Source organism: Polypterus senegalus, chromosome 8, assembly GCF_016835505.1.
Source record: "Polypterus senegalus isolate Bchr_013 chromosome 8, ASM1683550v1, whole genome shotgun sequence".
Taxonomy (NCBI): domain Eukaryota; kingdom Metazoa; phylum Chordata; class Cladistia; order Polypteriformes; family Polypteridae; genus Polypterus; species Polypterus senegalus.
Window position 1 is genome coordinate 183,470,820 of NC_053161.1, and position 20,661 is coordinate 183,491,480.

Here is a 20,661-nt window from a genome sequence, read left to right on the forward strand (position 1 = left end):
TTAAATGTCAGAACTTTAACCAACAAGATTTTTATATCAACGGTCTCCAGATTACACTTTTACTCATGCAGATCGCCAGGGAAAGAAGGGTGGCGGCTTAGCAAACATTTACTCAAGGCGGCTAAAATGTAAAGATGTCAGTTTTGGAAAATTCAAGTCATTTGAGTATCTCGCCGTTGTTATTCATGGAGATTCTCACATTCTAGTGTTATCCGTGTATAGACCTCCTACATTTAACGCATCTTTCTATGAGGAATTCTCAGACTTAATATCAATTATAATTACAAACTATGACACACTCTTAATAGTCGGCAACTTTAACTTTCATATCTATAATCAGTGTGACCAAAAAGTAAAAGAATTCATGAACCTCCTGGACTCTCTTGATTTGAGACAGCTCGTTAGTCAGCCTACACATAAAACAGGTCATACTTTAGACTTAGTAATTACCAAAGGACTAAAAGTTGATGTGAAGCTGATCATTGATATCTGTCTATCAGACCATTTTCTTTAACTATTTAATATAGAAGTATTGATAGAAAACATTCATGAGAAGCATATTCCTAAAAAAACACTTCTTTGATTTATCAGCAGCTTTAAAACTTACAAACATTCTAAGTAATCAATCCATTTATAGTGCTATGATAGCGAGGTAATGTAAATTATAAAGTGGAAAAATGTAATACTAAGGTGAGGGCTGCCACTGACATACTTGCACCTGAAAAGACAGTTAAAAAATCTTCTAGCATTGTTATACCATGGAAGACCCAAAGAGTGTCTGATTTAAAGGGAACATGCCGGAGAGCTGAGCGTAAATGGAGGAAAACTAAACTAACTATCCATTACGAGATATTGAAGGTTAAAATAACAGAATACAATAACAGTCTGTCTTGAGAGGTGCTGCTATTTCTCTAAGATTATAAATAACAATGCTAGTAATCCCAGAGTCTTATTCTCTATGATTGATCGTCTGCTAAACCAGGTAACACAAAGGAATGCCTCCAAAATACTTCCAGTGAAACCTGTGAGACTATTGCTGTATTTTTCAATCAAAAAATTAATGATATTAGAAATAATATAGTATATATCCCCAACACTGTGGATCCTCTTAAGCCCTGGTACTCCGTTATAAACAAATTAAACTCTTTCAGCAGGATAGATTTACCTGATTTACATAGAATAATTTCTCAACTGAGACCATCCACCTGTGTCCTTGACCCAATACCAACAAGTTTTTTCAAAGAAGTATCAGGCGTGCTAATTGATAATATTCTTGACATAGTAAACTCATCATTAGATACGGGGGTCTTCCCAGACTGTCTTAAGACTGCTGTAGTTAAACCCCTACTGAAGAAAAATAATCTTGACCCCTCTGCTCTTGAATATTTTAGACCCATTTCTAACCTGCCTTTCTTAAGTAAAATTCTATAGAAGGCAGTCATTATGCAGTTAAATGACCACCTCAATAAACATGCTATTCTTGATAAATTTCAGTCAGGTTTTAGAACAAATCACAGTACAGAAACTGCACTCGTTAAAGTAGTAAATGACTTGCGGGTAAATGCAGACAGAGGCCATTTATCTGTTCTCATCCTCTTAGATCTGAGTGCTGCATTTGACACCATTGATCACAATATTCTTAGAAATCGCCTTAGTCAATGGGTGGGCCTCTCTGGCAGTGTCTTAAATTGGTTTGAATCCTACCTGGCAGGAGAAAATTCTTTGTTAGTTGCGGTAATCACAACTCAAAGACACATGATATTCTATATGGTATTCCACAAGGCTCTATCCTGGGTCCACTGCTCTTCTCAATCTACATGCTTCCGTTAGGTCAGGTTATCTCAAGGCACAACGTGAGCTACCACAGCTACACGCAGCTGTATTTATCAGCACCTGATGACTCTGACGCTGTTAATTCACTAACACAGTGTCTTACTTGTGTTTCTAAATGGATGAATAGTAATTTTCTCAAGCTAAATAAAGAGAAAACAGAAATTTTAATGATTGGCAATAATGGATATAATGAGGTTATTAGAAATAAACTTGATGCATTAGGATTAAAAGTCAAGACAGAGGTAAAGAACTTAGGGGTAACTGTTGACTGCAACCTGAATTTTAAATCACATATAAATCAGACCACTAGGACAGCATTTTTTCACTTAAGAAACATACTGTAGCAAAAGTTAGATCTCTTATATCATTGAAAGATGCTGAGAAATTAGTTCACACTTTTGTTTTCAGTCGACTAGATTACTGTAACGCACTCTTCTCTGGACTACCCAAAAAAGACATAAATCATTTGCAACGAGTGCAGAATGCAGCTGCTAGAATCCTAACTAGGAAAAGAAAATCCGAGCACATTTCTCCAGTTTTGATGTCACTACACTGGTTACCTGTGTCATTCAGAATTGACTTTAAAATACTGCTTATGGTTTACAAAGCCTTAAATAATCTCACTCCATCTTATATATCAGAGGGTCTGACACCATATATACCAAATCATAACCTTAGATCCTCAAATGAGTGTTTGATTAGAATTACAAGAGCTAAACTAAAAAGAAGTGGTGAGGCGGCCTTCTGCTGTTATGCACCTAAAATCTGGAATAGCCTGTCAATAGGAATTTGCCAGGCTGATACGATGGAGCACTTTAAACAACTGCTGAAAACACATTACTTTAACATGGCCTTCTCATAACTTCATTTTAATTTAATCCTGATACTCTGTATATTTCATTTATTATCATAACTATTCATGGTGGCTCTAAAATCCGTACTGACCCCTACTCTCTCTTCTGTATCATTTCCTGGTTTTCTGTGGTGGCGACCTGCGCCAACACCACCTAATCAAAGCACCGTGATGGCCTACATTGATAGATTAAAAGCCAGAAGTCCATGTGACCGTCATCATCAAGTCTTTCCAAGAGAACCCTTAATACAAAGAGGATTGTTTCATTTATGTTAGGTAGAATGCACAGAGGGGAATGGGTGGTCTCGTGGTCTGAAATCCCTGCAGATTTTACTTTTTCTCTCCAGCCATCTGGAGTTTTTTTTGTTTTTTCTGTCCTCTCTGGCCATTGGACCTTACTCTTATTCTATGTTAATTAGTGTTGTCTTATTTTAATTCATACTTTGTCTTTTTTTTTTTTTCTTCATCATGTAAAGCACTTTGAGCTACATTTGTATGAAAATGTGCTATATAAATAAATGTTGTTGTTGTTCTATGGGAACTCGAGCGTCTCTCACAGTGCTCCTCAACTCGGGAATTCTCTTCCATCTTATATTCGTCAGCTCGATTCAATAACACATTTTAAAACTACCCTCAAAACTTATCTTTTCAAACTGGCGTATCAATTGTGAATTTTGTAACTGCCAGTCATCTTTGTCTGTCTTTCTTTTAACAGTGAAATGATACCCTCAATGATAAAAATAAACAACTTTTTTGTATTGTATACAAATTGGCTTAATAATTTCTGAAAACATTTCACTCATTCCTCTCTCAATCTCTCTCTCACACACACAATGTGGTTACTTAAATATACTGTATACAGAATAGGATCTAAAATCCTTGAAACACAACTGTCTTAGATAGCTTTTTCTGTATGCTGCCGCTCTGTAATTTGAGAGTATTCAGTCTGGCAATATGGTGCAGCCTTAGTTTGTGGAAGACAGACAGAACTAAAGACATGAGCATAAAATGATGGTCGTCAAATTCAAACTGTGTTTCCTCAATGTGCTCCTTGAGAAAAAACACATCATCTGAACCAATCTCAGCCCCAACAAACCGATTGGTTAAAGATACACTGACAGCTTGTCCTAATGTCAACTGTCGGGTAACACGCTCAGCTACTTTGACCACCTTGACTGTACCCTCAGAAGGAATCGTCAGACCTCCTTTGTTTTATAATGTGAGCAAGTGGTAGCTTTGATCATATGATGCCGGCACAGCATCTGTTACCAAACTAGCACGGCACATGTCATATGAAAGTTTTTTCAAAATCCTGTCTAAGGGCTACCTCCCACTGCTTCCTGAGGTAGATTTCTTTAGGAAACCTTCAAAGTTTGAATAATGTTAACAGCTAGTTACTGACTAAATACGTTTAGCCAAAATGTTGTTTGGAGGCTCACTTGAGCACATAAATGCATAGCTTTGCTAGCTTAGCCTGGCGTAGCTAAAAAAAAAGATTATAAAACGGAATTTTCTAATGGCCAAATATAACCAAAACAATTGTTGAGCCTTACCTATAAAATATAATCCCCCGCGATCTGGTTTGGAGCATACAGCGGTTTGTACAATCCCAAGCAGCACATGTGTGAGGCATCTTTATCCACTACTTCAATCCACAGCAGTGCCACTCGCAATATGGCGGCGACGTTGACGTACGATGCTGCTGGTTATGCGGCGTCTAGTAATTCTCTCTCTACGCCCGTTTGTCGCTACCCGATCTGCGGTGCCTACCCGATTTGCGCGCACATGCGCAGAGCTTTACTATTATGACCCTGTCCTCTCGTCCGATCTGCGTTTTTTTACATTGCGACATGAGTCCCCATCCGATTTGTCTCGCGCTCTGTGCTTAATTAAAAATTCATTTCACGACGCTGCCCGATTTGTTCTGCGCATGTCTAATGTTTTACGACACACGTCACTCGTCAGGTTTGATTTGTACTTGCGAGTCTTTTTTGTGTTGTCCTTTAACTCCGTCTGTAAGTGGACTTGTTACTGGAAAAGATGGCAACTTTTGAATTTTATAACGTCATGGAAGATGTGTCGCCTGAAAAATTTAACTCCAGTCGAATGAAGAGGGAGCGAAATAAAATGCGACGCGTGTCTGTGAACTTTATAATGGACATCTACAGCTTTTTGTAAGTACATTACTTTTAGTTAAACCACTTCGTAATCTCGTGGCTTAATTGTAAAAATCACAGCATTTCCCATGTTTGGGTTAATGGATTAATAGATGTATGTCATTTATTTCGTAACACCCTATTAGCATTTGGTGATGTGTTTCTTTTAACATTTGTCCACATTTTTTTATCTTAAAGAGTGAACGGCATGCTAATAATTAAGTAAAACAATGTAATCGAGGTGTTGAATTAGGAATACAATGAGGAGTGCACGACTGATACTCGACTGGTGTAAAGTGTGCCTTCCAAAGCCATCAGTATTTTTTATTATATTGATATCAAATTACATCAATGCACTAGTTTTTCCATAATAAAGTTAACAAAATATAATGATGAAGGCTAAATTACATACAAGAGAAGCAACAACTAAGTTATTACAAGAAAGCAGGATGCGGATAATAGAATTACAAATTGTTAATGGATTTCTTTAACCTTATTTAGTAGAAAAAAATTCCATGGTTGAAAACAGGCAATTTTAAAATTTATATCCAAAGCCATCAGAGAAGTGTGGTGTGCGTCTGATGTGGCACAGTGACAGGCTGGGCACCTGCTGTTGTCACGTGTTATAAGCTTATAGAAGTTCACATACATACATTTAACTGAATATAATGGAGAGCCTTGCTCCTTAGAGATAACTTATTTCTTATTGCTGCAGTTAGAAAAACAATGCCCCTTTATTGTATTTTTTCTCTTGACCCTACAGGATGCCCGGTGGTAACCAGCCTTCCTTGTGGCTGAACAGATGCCAGTGTACCCACATTCTGAGACACAACTGGATGTCCTTTTCTTCTGTTTTTAAGATTTCCAGTTTGAGGTGATGTGCAGTTCATGTTAGATTTGCTGTTTCTACAGGTAAGACTACTGAGGCTTCCAGTTTCAGAAGTAATTTGTGCACAATTCCTACAAAGCCTCCCCATATTTATTACTTGATCTGTAATATTTTGCTGCCTTGAATACTGTACTGTATGTCTGCTCACTCTGTCCAGTAACTAACACGGCTTTTTAATTTTAGACAGAAAGCCTCAGAGTGTGAATCCTCACAAACACAGAGACTGAGGAGCATCAGCCCCAGCAGTCACTAAACAGGGATGTTGTTCTGTTTTGAAAAATAACATTTATGTTCTTAAGTTACTGTGCTTTGTTGTTGGATTTTGAAAGAACTGAGACTTAATTTTAAATTAATACAAAACTAAGGTAGGAGTGAAAAACAAAGATATTTTCATGTAAGTAATGAACACCTGAGCACATCAGATTAGAAGTTCAGATATACAGAGATTGTAACACAATGTCTACTGTATGCGTAATGTAAAAGGAAAAAACGATGTTACATATAATGACAGTTAAGTTGGGGTTCTTTCAACATCCTACAAAAAACCAAAGTAATTTAAAAAAATATTATTAGTTAGACTTTACTCTAAGCAGACCTTTATCTATTGTGATGGTTTACTTTGGTAATAATTGATCTACAGGTGAACCAAGAAAGTAGGCAGAATAAGAAGTAAGAGTACACTTTATTAATGTTTGAACTCTGTGAGTGAATATCTACTGTGTTGATGTGTTTAACAGTTACAGTGAAGTAGAAGAGTCCGCTCGTGTTATGGGGCAGCAGTTAAAGAAGAAGGACAGAGAGATGTGTGCCATGTTGAAGTAGTGGCTGGCCCTCCTGACATTTCTAGAATCCTCCATCTCAATCTCTGGTCTGATCTGCTGTGCCTTTGCCAAGTGATCACGAGGTATTGGCCTTTTTGTCTCTGTCTCATTACAATGGCTGCCTGTCTCACTTAGAATTGATTTTAAGGTTCTATTAAATAATTAGAAGGCTTTGAGTATTTTAGACCCTACCTGTTTTTTCGAGTGTCTTCTCCCAACATCTCTTCTCTGAAACGTTGCTTTGCTTTTTATTCCAAGATCAACCATAAAAACCAGCAGCTTTCTGTACTCATGCAACAAAATCTGGAGTGCTTTGCCAATAGAGAAGTGCCAGGCTACAAATGTCAAGCATTTCGAAAAACTTCAACAAGCCCACTTTTCTAATTTGGCTTTTTCTTAGTTACTTGCATTGGTTGTAATAGATTAGAAATGGCGCTGTGTACACTTTGTAAGCTCTGCACTGGGCACTAACCTCTGCTGTGTTTCTCTGTTGTCTTTTTCCAGTTTATTGCAGTAGTGCCCCCCTGCGTCTCCACCATCTTTTAAATCAACCCCAACTGTCTGTGATAGAAGAAAAGTTCACAAGACGTCCTGAAATGGAATTGTGATTGGACTGAGACGGCCACAATCATGTATGCTGGGATGTGCAGAGGGGGCTGTGTGGGCTTTGGCTTGGGACCCCCAGAGGTTTATTATCTCCAGTGTCCTTGAAGGCTGCAAGTTTGTCTTTGTCCCAGCCATTTGACCAGGCAGTGTATTTATTACAAAGGACAAGGACTCCTCCGTCTGCTTCTCATTTACTTTTATAATGCCTTCAATTTTCATTGTAACTGTATATTTTTGTGGAGCAATTTGAGCTGCACTTGTCAGCAAAGGTGATGTAGAAATATTATTAGTGAACAAATATTAAGGGACAGATCAGGAAAAACGTCAATTTAAATAGAACAGAATTTTTATGGAATATTACTGGATAAGAACTCTGACTCTGAGTAGCATCTTGTTCATAAAGCTAAAATAGCATTTTTCCTATTTTGACAAATTTAATGATTCACTTTTATTGTGTTCAAAACCTTGGCTAACATTTTTTAAATACTAAGGTAAAAATCTGTAAATATATTTGTGTTCTCCTTCCTAATAGTTTTAACACCTCCCTTGTTGGCCATTTTCATTGTAGTTGTGTTCTAGTTAAATGCATTTACCTTTTATACATCTTTATGATTACTGAATTTTCTACTCATAATATATATACATATAAATATGGGTGTGTATATAATTTGTTTTTGAGAAACATTCTTCACAGATCTTTCACTTATTTTTAAATGTACCATTTATTCCTTCAATAAAAATGTACGATAAGTGTCTTGTATTTCCTTTTTTTAAGTTATAATAATGAACTGACTCTGTGTCAATATGGGTGAATAAAATCACTGACATGAGACGAGGAGTCTGCACACAAACAGCGGTGTGTTACGTTGATTAAACTTGTAAGAATGAATATCACTGCCCGCTGTCCACATGGTGTTCATCATAAACTGAACTACGTCATGCTGTTTAAATTCTGCTCAGTTAGTGGAGAATATTTTATTTTACAGCTGTTAAAGTCAGTTCAGTTTTATTATATTAATAAGTAAGTTGGTTTCTCAGAGTGTTTTACAAAGATGCCTTGAAATAAAATTAAAAACACAGCACTAAGAACAAACATATTACAAATATGAACTACAGCAATAAGCACTTACTGTAAAAAAATAGATCAAATAGATTAATTCAAGTGATAACAGAGCACTTCCTTAATTTTAGTCTGTGGATATAAAGTTAAACTTCTCTGTAAGATTAATAGCCATTGGAATAAATGAGGATTTGAACCGGTGGCTTTATGCTCTTCATTTCTTCAGCATCTGACCTGACTGCACAACTGAGAACGAATTAAAGAATTCAACAAGTGGACAGTCACAGTTAACACTAAGGACAGGGACAGTCAGCACAATGTCATGCAACACAGTGTTAATTCTTTTCTTTTTTTGAAAGAGGATCATATATTTCTATAAAAGTGGTTGGATACATTAGGTTTTCTAAACTTGATGCCTTAAGACAAATGGCAATTTTATTAATAATAATTGATGGCTAAAGATATTTTTAAACAAACACAATTTGCACATAAGAGGGAAGTTGCAACAATAGATCAAAATGGAAAGGAAACTTTATATGATTTATTACGTGAGTGGGAAAATAAAAACACATACATATATATATATATATATATATATATATATATATATATATATATATATATATATATATATATATATATATATATATATATATATATATATATATATATATATATATATATATATATATATATATATATATACTGCGGTGGGTTGGCACCCTGCCCAGGATTGGTTCCTGCCTTGTGCCCTGTGTTGGCTGGGATTGGCTCCTGCAGACCCCCGTGACCCTATTCGGATTCAGCGGGTTGGACAATGGATGGATGGATGGATATATATATATATTAGTACCTACCAAATAATACAAAGAGTACACCGCATGTGTTTCGCCCTAATTGGGGCTTATCAGGTGTGCACACCTAAGCTTTCTCTTACGGCGATTAAACATTGGACATCAACGTTACGCCACAAAGGCTGCTTAGTTTATTTTGCAGGATGAATATTTTCATTATGGTCAACTAATGTGGAACTAAAATGAATAAACCGTAATGTCAAATTGTGCTGCATGCACAGTTCGGATCGGGTCGTGCCGTAAAGTGATTTTTTTTTTTTTAATGTTCCCTGGTTCCCGTTGCCGACCCGATCTGCATGCGCGTGCGTAGTGAAAGTCTACGTCATCACACTTTACGGTGCTGCCCAATCTGTTTAACGGATGCATGAACACTTTACGGCATGTTAGGCGTTCAATACACCTGCGCGCGCAAATTGGGTAGGCACGCAGATCGGGTAGCGACAGGCCCGATTCGCGCGCGCGTGCGTATTGATAGGCTACGTCCTCGCACACTTTACGGTGCTGCCCAATCTGTTTAACGCATGCGTGAACACTTTACGGCACGTTAGGCTTTCAATATGTCTGCGCGCACGAATCCAGTAACCACGTGGATCGGGTAGCGGCGAGGTGGAAGGCTGAGTCTTTGACCTGCAGCCGGATACAATTGAGAAGTAACGCTGACTTTAACCAGAAATGACGTGGCTCTCGACGATGCAAATGCAATTAATGTTTTTAAGTTGCGCAGTACTTTAATGAACGTTACATCTCATCATTCAGTTCATTTCATGTGTGTAACAAATAAACGGTTGCCTCGCGCTTCTCTCAAAATCATAATTGGGTCCGCAGGCGCGTGCAGACACCACCGACCGGCTGGTCAGTCCGGGGCACGTGCACGGGGCCGCTGGGTGGGGTATTTTACATTCTTTCACTAACGAAAGCCCAAAGAAGGCACCGCGGATTAAAGAAACCCCGATCAGCAGCGAGCTTCCATTTTTTAAAAATCCGGCAGCGCACCGAGCCGCAGATGTGCAGCCATCAGGCGGACAATCACGGAGTAGAAATGAGCAGCAGCAGCGCGGAGTGTGCGGACATTAAAAAAGTTAAACACGTGAAGAGCAGAGCGGGCACTCCGATGAGGGTCTCTGACGACTGGCTACCCAATGCTCTCTTCTTCTTCTCGGAAATGGCGCAAGTACGTACCTGTCCCGTGTGGCTCAACCCTCGTCTTCCACTCAACTGACCAGCATGTCCGTGTGGCCCCTTTGTTGGTCTCTGTCTCTGATCACAGGAGGTCACACATCAGCCTGACGGATATAGACAGCTGTGCTCTCCAGGGGCTTCATTTTCACCCCCACCTGTCTCTGTCTATCACAGTGTCAGATATCCACACGTCTTACCAAAGCAGAAAGAGTCATACAACTAACAAAACATAATAATATAAAAATAAAGAAATAAAAAGATAAACAGATGTGCAGAAGGGAACAATAATAAAATACATAAATATCCATCCATTTACTCAATCAAGGCAGGTTTGTTGGGCCGCTGGAGCCAATTCCAGCAGACATTGAGCACAGGGCAGGAAGAACACCTGGTGTCACACACACACACACACACAGGTCACATTAACACACCAATTCACATCTCCTGCATATCTTTAGACTGTGAGAGAAAGTGGACCCATCTGTAAGAAACCCACAGTAACACGGGCAGAACATGCAAACTCCATGTAGAGAGAAGTTAGAGCTCCAATCCCAGCCTCGTGTTGTGAGCTGCCCTTATACAGATATATAAATATTCACATATACATTAGCATAACTGTACAATTAACTATAGGTAAGTATAAATAACACATATGAGCAATCCATGTCATTTTACAACCATTTTGTTTCCTTCTCTCGCTTTCTGCATCAACTGCTCTCTCTGCCATCTGGTCTTCCTTTCTCACCAGCATGGCCAGTTTGATTTTGACATCCAGTATTTGACCATCAACAAGACCACACAGACATGTTGGTCAGTGGAGTGGAAGACATGGATTGAGCCACACGGCACAGGTACACACTTGTCCCATATAGGAGAAGAAGAAAAGATGGCTAGGTAGCCAGTCGTCAGAAACCCTCATCAGAGTGCCCGCTCCGCTCTTCATATCCCCATGTTTAACTTTTTTTAATGTCATTTCTACCTCGTGACTGTCCGTGTGATGGCTGCACATCTGCGGCTCAGTGTGTTACTGGCTCTCTTGTGGATGCAGCTTGGGGTTTCTTTAATCTGCTGTGCCTTCCTTGGCTTTGTCTATCTATCTGTCATTTCCCCGGTCATGGTATGGTGTTGTTAAGCCTGCATGTCGTCTCCTGGTCCTTTTCCTGTTTATCACAGTAATCCTCGGTCACTTGTGTGTCTCATCCCATCCTGTTGTTCTTATTCTTAATTGTGCTTAACTTTTTAATGAAACCCCTAGCTTGATGCCCACCACCTGAATTTGTTAGAGCAATAAAATGCAAGAATCCATGACAAATTATTGGAAAATGTTTTCTAGTAAACCGCTAGCTAATAGTCATTAACTTTCTTTACATCCAAGTTAATTAACTGAACACTCAGTAGCTTGTATGTTAACTTTGTCTTCTTTTTCTAGATTTTGAGCACACTAAGCCATGTCTGATCTGAATTGGTTTGCCCCCTAAGCTTCTGCTGGTGTGCCAGGGTGGTTTCTTTTCTTAGATAGATAGATAGATAGATAGAAAGATAGATACTTTATTAATCCCAAGGGGAAATTCACATACTCCAGCAGCAGCATACTGATAAAAAACAATAAATTAATGAGTAATAACAATGCAGGTATAACAGACAATAACTTTATATAATGTTAACGTTTACCTCCCCAACGGGTGGAATTGAAGAGTCGCATAGTGTCTGTCAATGGAGCAGGATGGTGACAGCAGTCTGCTGCTGAAGCTGCTCCTCTGTCTGGAGATGATCCTGTTAACAAGTCTTGGCAGTTTTATTGTGCGGTCCCTTCATTCTCTTATCAGATCATTTCAAAACTGTGTGACAGCCACTCTGGGGTTTAGGGGGTCATTACTGTCACATGTTCAGAGTACAGTGAAACTCAAAACAGCTGAAACAGATTGACGTCAGTGTTGATGAAATCCGTAAGCTGCACATTTGTAGTTTGTGGTATTTCAGTCCACATCTGCAGATCATCGTAATTCAGATTTCGTCCCTCACTGTCGTCAGTGGCGTAGCTCTCTTGCTGAAGGCCCCCGTGCAGCGCCCTGAGGTGAGCCCCTCCTGTCTGGCATAACTGTTAGTAATTTATTCTCAACATGATCCTAGGGGCCGGCTGGGCAGTGGTGTCCTTGACCACGTCACTATCATAATCACACGCTGGTGACAAATAAACCAGCTCTCTAAATGGAATTTGTACTAACTTTTTAAAATCACCTTATTACAGCTGCTGTAAGTTAGCAAAAATAAATTCAATTGTGGGAATGGAATGTGGGAGGTGTGGGTAGCAGTGGTCATACATAAATATATTTAAGATGAGGACTTGCTTGCTATTCCAAAACAACTTTGTGAAGGAAGATGTAACTTAAGCTAGAAAGCAGAAACTGTTCTGTGCTATAAAATGAAGCCATTTCTATTTGTAATAAATTAAAACGACAAAACCAGCTGACAGGATATGACTACACCATTGACCCATTTTACATAAGTTCATACAGTGAGGTGTCAGTGGTTACAAGACATTTGCCGTGTCAATAGGAAATTGCTTGGTCATATATATTGCTAGTTTGTCTTTAGTAGTTTCTCCATTTTTAATGGTTTTAGCAGACAGCACCTGACCTGAAGCTATTGTATCACTATACTTACAGACTTGGTAGTTTCAACAATTTCACTCCCTGCACTGTCTGCATAACCTGCTTGTGCCTTTTGTGACCATTCACCACCATCGGCATTCTCTGTTCCCACCGCTGGCGCTTGCTCAGTTTTGAGAAAAGTAGAAATCTTGGTAAGCTTGGCGTGTTTCAATTCCTGTTACAGGCGTGCCTTAGGTTTAGCAGCGCCACTCTTATAATATTTGCCACATCCGCTGCTATTGGCCGACTTGGTGTTGTCTGGCAAGAGTATAAAAAGCGTTAAATTGTTCAAATATTCGACTAACGTGGAACATAACTTAACAACAGAATTTCTATGATTTACTGTTTACGAGTTTGAATTTCAAAAATTGTTGACATCAAATCAAAGTACAAAAGTAACAATTATTTACGATAATAATGTATTTTTACACCATTCATGTGACGCCCTTCAAAACTTCTTCTGTTCATGTCTGCTGTGGTACGCCAAAGGTCGCCAAATTTGGGAATGTGCACTCCTCTGTAAGGCGGACTAGGACATGTTGTGCCTCTGATTAGGCTCTGAGTCTCCAAACTCTAAATTTGTGTAAACTGTAGGTCTGCCGAATACGTAATATCATCATGGACTTGCCTGGTGATGGTGCAAACATGCAAATAAAACTGTGAATTATTAACTCAATAAACTGTGCAAGTGATTGAAGTTATTGAATTGTGTTTTAAATTTGTACGGCTCCGAGTGGGCCCCCCAAGCTCGCAGGCCCATGTACTTTGCACAATCTGCACGTTGATAATTGGAAGGTTTCATATGCAGGATTATATCATCTAGCTAAGAAGACTCAATAGGTTGAAAAGAAGTAAACTGGCTGTGCACTGGCCTTAGAGTGACTGGTGTCTTCCCACAGTAATCAACACTTGGAAGAGTAATGCTGGAACATATGGCTTGAATTTAACATAAAATAATTAAGAAAAAGCTCACAGGTCTCAGGCGTACTCTCAGGGAAGCTGCTGATAGGTGGGTTTAAAAGAGTGTTTATGGTGCTAAACAGCACCCTAAGTCTCGAGGCAACATTCACAATTAAACACAATAAAAAATGTGATTTTGCTGATCTCACAGCCTCTTGATAGGACTTCCAGCGAGTTCTAAGAATTTCATAAGAGACCTGCACTTTGTCTTTTTCCACCTCTGTTGTAATATTTATGTGTCAACAAAATATTAATAGTTTTGTTTTAAGATATGTCATTGAAAAGTATTATTATCAGGCATTGTTTAGGCATCTGTGTCATAAGGAAGGCGCCAGAAAAAAGGACCTCGATTGCCATCATTTAATTTTGCACAATTTGTGAAAACAAGACATGGTGTCAGAATAGAGGACAGTCATGGATTTTGCTGCAGTTCCCTCGCCAAGAATTGACTGGGATTCTCTTAACCTGCCAGGAGAATGGAAAAAGTTCTGACAGCACGTGGAGCTGATGTTTTCTGGGCAAAGACGAGAGTGAGAAATGCAGCTACCTGCTCCTGTGGACTGGGGAAAAAGGAAGAGTCATTTTCAACACATGGACTGTCACCCAGGAGGAAGCCAAGGTACTGAAAACTTATTATGACCGCTTTGAGGCGTTTGTCATGCCTAAGATGAATACGATATTTGCAAGATACAAGTTTAATGAGAAGACACAAGGTATAAATGAGACTTTTGATCACTTTGTAACAGAGTTAAAATTGCTGTTGAAGGGCTGTGCTTATGCAAACGAAGATGAGATGGTCAGAGATAGAATAGTGTTTGGTGTAAATTCAACGAAAGTGCAAGAGAAACTTTTAAGTGCCGGGTCTGAGCCAACATTAAATAAAGCCGTGGACATCACAACATCGCACGAGATAGCACAAGTACAGCTGAGAACCTTCGATGCAGGCACCCCGAGTGGCTCACGTGAACCACAACTCTTTTTTCTTTCTTGCTTCAATTTTAAATGCACTTTCTGTTAATTTCCACTAATGTCCTTGAGTATGAGATTACACTTAACTTGACAGAATTTTGCATGATCTCCTTTATCAGGTCTTTGAGGATTTTAAATACCAAGATGAAGTCCTCACACAGTCTCCTCTGCTCAGACAAAGCAGGTTTAATTCTCTGAGTCTGTCACAGTAGGACATGTCCATACCACAATAACAACATTTATTTCTAGAGCATATTTACATACAAACAATGAAGCTCAAAGTTCTTTACATGATGAAGAAAGAGAAAAAAGACAAAAGAATTCAAATTAGGGAACACTAATTAACATTAATAAAAGTAAGGTCCGATGGCCAGGGAGGACAGAAAAATAAAACAATAACTCCAGACAGCTAAATCAAATCTGCAGGGGGTCCGAGGCCATGAGACTACCCAGACCCCTCTAGGCATTCTACCTCACATCAATGACCTCAGTCAGTCCTCATGGTGTTCAGGGTTCACATGGAAGAACTTGATGATGACGTCCCATAATGCACTTGGTTGCTCTTCTCTTCATATCTTCAAGTGCTGTTATGTCTTTCTTGTACTGAGGAGACCAGAACTGCACTCAGTACTCCAGATGTGCTCTCACTCGTGTATTATAAAGTAAGAGTATAATGTCCCTTGATTTAAATTTAGCAGTTTTTATGATATAACCTCACATTTTATATTATCTATTTAATTGCTTCTGTACATTACTTAGTCAATGAAAATGTTGTGTCAACATAAACCCCTAAATGCTCTTCAGAGCTCTCCTCCTGTAGCTCAGTGTCTCCCATTTTGTATTTATATTTGGCTGAACTGAATCACTCAGGTGAATAGAAGACGCATCGGGACAACAGCAAGTGAAGTGAAAAAGTATCACCAAAATAATACAAACAAATAAAATAGGAGACTCCATAACACTTCAGTGAGACATATATTCATTTATTTCAGATCAGAAAATGAACTCATAATAAAAATTAATCAAAAAAATTTTTAAAAACTACAAAGACAGAGACAAACAGACCTGCTGCTTGTCACCAATAGATCTGCCAGTCCTGAGTGGTAAATGACAGACAAGAATTCCAGTTTGTCATCATCACCCCGTGGTCACCTGTGACAAGTCCATCTGGTCACCTGAGTGCAGGACGCCGTCAGTCTCATGTCTGTGACGTTCTTATCCAGTGTTGATGTCCACATGTCAGTCTGAATGACTTGGCACCAGTCAGTCCAGCGTGAAGGCAGGAGACCCTGTCAGGTATATAGCGCCTTACTTTATAAGAATGGCAGTGGTCTCGTGTTCACACTGCACTTCAGTGACAAGTCAGAATACAAGTGGCCATTGAACCTTTGTGTTGTTTGACCTTCTGTCTGTTTGTCTCTGCTCATGTCCTCACTTCTCTCTCTTTTTCTCCACAGCCTGAGGTATTGTGGTCTCACCTCCAGATGTTGCTCAGCTCTCTCCTCAGCTCTTTCTTCTCCACAGTCACGACTGACTGAACTGAACCTGAGATACAACAACATGGAGGATTCAGGAGTGGATCAGCTGTGTGAGGGGCTGAGGAGTGAAAACTGCAAATTAGAGAAACTGAGGTAAGTGAACAACAAGTGTGTGTGTGTGTGTCTGTGTCTGTGTGTGTGTCTCATGAATTTTATTTCTATTCACATTATCGCTCTGACTTTTCTACTCACACAACACAAACGCTGTGTTTAATCAGGACAGACTGCAGTGTTCCTTATGGGCAGACAGATGGACGTGAGGTGACACAACTGCAGATGTCCCTTTAATAATTCAATTCATAAAGACAGCATTGTGACCCTGAGCCCCTCCACCACACTGGTCACCCTCCTCCACCTCTCTGTCCAGACTGTTGTTTTATTTCTTGTCCCACAAGCCCACGCTGTCCATTCTTTATTTTAATCTCGTACTTGTTCCTGTCCTCCATTGTCACTTTCCTCCTTACACTTCTCTGATGTCCTCACTAAAGTTTGTTAAAATCACTAAGTAGAATAAGGAGGAGAAACACAGTCAGTGTGAGAAGAAGAGCAGACTAAAGTGACAGAAGACAAAGAGGAGTGGGCAGCTGGAGCTGGACTGGAGTGACAGATAAAGACAAAGAGAATAGAATAGCAAAGATAAGAAGAGACATGAGAAGGAGATGAACAGAATGAAGAAAAGGACGAATAAAAGAGGAGGACACAGGATAAGGAAAAGGAGAGAGAGGAGGACAGACAGAGGAACAGGAGGAAAGGTGGACAGCAGCAGTAGAAATGACCAGCCAGCCATACACAGAAAGAGAAGGTCACAGGAAGGAGAGGATTAGGACTGAAGGCAATGTGGACAGTAAGATGGGAGACACAGGAAGTGACCGCCATTATAGCCATGTGGACTGAACTGGCCAACATCATTCTACAAGACATAACTCCCAGGTCTACACAGAACATCGACATATATCTGTCAGTGGGCTTAGTGACCGACTCGTGGACACACACATCATGGGCAGTAGACATCCAGAGACACTGAGAAGATTCTGGGAAGGTGACCTCAGTGGGCGTGTCAGTGAGATACTCCAGTGTGAGGAGTGGCGCCCTCTTGTGTTTGAAACTCACACTTGTGTCTCTTGTGGGACATTAAAACAGGAATCTCACCACATGATCAGTGTAGGCTGTCACGTGACTTTCTCAATAATCCAGTATATAGCGCCTTTTTGATATTTTTATACACACATGTTCAATCAATCAATCAATCAATCAACATTTATTTATATAGCACATTTTCATACAAAAAAATGTAGCTCAAAGTGCTTTACAAAATGAATAGAAAAATAGAAGACACAATAAAAAATAAACATAAGTCAACATTAATTAACATGGAATAAGTAAGGTCCGATGGCCAGGGTGGACAGAAAAAACAAACAAAAACACTCCAAAAGCTGGAGAAAAAAAATAAAATCTGTAGGGTTCCAGACCACAAGACCACCCAGTCCCCTCTGGGCAATCTACCTAACATAAGTCAAACAGTCCTCTTTGTATTTAGGGTTTTCATGGAAGGACCTGATGATGATGGTCACGTAGACTTCTGGCTTTCAGTCCATCAATGTTGGTGCATCATGATGCTTTGAGTAGGTGGTGGTGGCGCAGGCCGCCACCACAAGGAAACCGGAAAAAGAAACAGAAGAGAGAGTAGGGGTCAGTATGGATTTTGGAGCCACTGTGAATTGTTATTATGATGAATTGAACATACAGAGAATCAGTATTAAGTTAAAGTGAAGTTATAAAAAGGCCATGTTAAAGTAATGTGTTTTCAGCAGTGTTTTAAAGTGCTCCACTGTATTTGCCTGGCGAATTCCTATTGGCAGGCTATTCCAGATTTTAAGTGCATAACAGCAGAAGGCCGCCTCACCAGACAATCAAATGACTCTAAAAATATCCAAACCTAATTATGTCATATCATCCACTGTTAAACCGTACTTCTAAAATTTTTATTATTATGCTGTCTTAAGGAATTGTTCTATTGTGTATATTGTATTGTATTGACCCCCTACTTTTGACACCCACTGCACGCCCAACCTACATGGAAAGGGGTCTCTCTTTGAACTGCCTTTCCAGAGGTTTCTTCCATTTTTCCCTACAAGGTTTTTATTGGGAGTTTTTCCTTGTCTTCTCAGAGAGTCAAGGCTGGGGGGCTGTCAAAAGGCAGGGCCTGTTAAAGCCCATTGCGGCACTTCCTGTGTGATTTTGGGCTATACAAAAATAAACTGTATTGTATTGTATTGTATTGTACCACTTCTTTTAAGTTTAGCTTTTGAAATTCTAAGGAGACACTCATTTGATGATCTAAGGTTACGATTTGGAATATAACATGTCAGGCATTCCGATATATGGAGCGAGATTATTTAAGGCTTTATAAACCATAAGCAGAATTTTAAAGTCAATCCTGAATGACACAGGCAACCAGTGTAGTGACATCAAAACTTGAGAGATGTGTTTAGATTTTCTTTCCCAGTTAGGATTCTGGCAGCTGCATTCTGCACTCGTTGCAAGTGATTTATGTCTTTTTTGGGTAGTCCTGAGAGGAGTGCGTTACAGTAATCTAGTCGACTGAAAACAAAAGCGTAACTAATTTCTCAGCATCTTTCAGTGATATAAGAGGTCTAACTTTTGCTATGTTTCTTAAGTGAAAAAATGCTGTCCTAGTGGTCTGATGATATGCGATTTAAAATTCAGATTACAGTTATCGGTTACCCCTAAATTTTTTACTTCCGTCTTAACTTTTAATCCTAGTGCATTAAGTTTATTTCTGATAACCTCATTGAATCCATTATTGCCAATTACTAAAATTTCAGTTTTCTCTTTATTTAGTCTGAGAAAATTACTATTCATCCATTCAAAAATACCAGTAAGACATTGTGTTAGTGTATCGAAAGAGTCGGAGTCATCAGGTGCTATTGATAAGTACAGCTGTGTGTCATCAGCATAGCTGTGGTAGCTAACGTTGTAACCTGAGATAATCTGACCTAACGGAAGCATGTAGATTGATGGTCTTCACTGATGTCATCACAGGTCCAGACCCTCTGCCTCACAAATCCTTCTTTTATCATTTCTGTCAGTCACGGTCTTCCTCAATGCCAGCAGACAATCAAATGGTCGACTGGAGATGTGAATAATTTGACGTCACTAAGGACACCTGTCACACTAGTCCTGTGCCCCACTGGTCACTCTGGTCACTGCTTGATTCTCTTTACTACTAAATACAAAGCTGTGTGGTGACACATGTTAGGGGTCAGTGGTTGTGTGCAGGTTTTTAAATTAAAATGGTGGACTCAGAGGGGCGTAGGTGGATGTGGTAGTGTGGGCGAGCAGAGCAGACCTGGAGTGTTGGTGGTGAATTGGCGGAGCGCACTTTACACCTGCAGACACGTGTGGTTCAGCCAGTGTCCTCATTAGTGTTCTGGGGTCTGGAATTAGACACCTGCACCCCAGTGAGTTTAAAATGAGCTGAGCAGGATAGTCAAGAATAGAACTGAACAGGAAAGAAAAATGAAAAGATGGAGATGGAGGATAGATGAGAAATAAAGTAAATGCAGAATTGTGGCTGAGCTGATGCAGTGGAGTGGAGGTCAAGAAGTGGCACTGAGAGGAGTGAGCACACGGCACTCAAGTGGTAAGGTCAAAACCTGCTGTGTGCCCAAGGAGCAAGAGTGACCAGCTGCACCGAGTGCGCTTCTGCTGAAGGCTGAGGGATGGCGTTAGGAGAAAGGAGAAGGTCTCACGAGGCACCCTGCTGAAGGCCATGGGATTGTGATGGGAACACAAGCTGAGTTTGGGGTCCTCAGCGGTGACCAGCTAAGGTGGCTGTGGCAGAAGTCAATTTGAAGGATGACTGCCCTTACCGATGGTCTCTTGGCTTTCTGAGGAGAACTTAAATGGTAAGCAGAGGAGATGTCAGTTTTAGGTGGCACAGTAACTCTCGTTGTTTTTACATACAATAATGCCAGTGCAGTGAGAATTGTGCCAATAATACTACTATCAAACTGACAGGTGGCACATGATATTAAACATAATATTAATGTGACAAATACTAAAGTGACATATCATTAAAGTAAAATAAAATAAAGTGGCATGACTTCTGCTGATAGGATAACATGTTTGAAGTGACTCATAACAAAAAATAACAAAATAAAACTTCTAGAGCAGTGAGCTAATAGTGAGATATCAGATGTGGTGCCCAGATAATACAGTCATTACAGCTTAGGAGGAGAGAAGGAGCGTCAGGCCCAGAACTCAACCAC

The 20,661-nt window shown here is 39.6% G+C and overlaps 2 protein-coding genes across 2 annotated transcripts in view; both read left to right on the top strand.

The window, feature by feature from the left end:
- Nucleotides 1-20,661, top strand: part of LOC120533562 (gastrula zinc finger protein XlCGF26.1-like) — an 813,484-nt gene that overhangs the window by 211,058 nt on the left and 581,765 nt on the right. The window lies entirely within an intron of this gene.
- Nucleotides 10,076-20,661, top strand: part of LOC120534749 (zinc finger protein OZF-like) — a 40,768-nt gene continuing 30,182 nt past the window's right edge. The window contains exons 1-2 of the mRNA XM_039762330.1: nucleotides 10,076-10,243; nucleotides 11,000-11,102. Coding sequence (XP_039618264.1) covers nucleotides 10,076-10,243; nucleotides 11,000-11,102 — 271 coding nt within the window. The remainder of the gene's footprint in view (nucleotides 10,244-10,999; nucleotides 11,103-20,661) is intronic.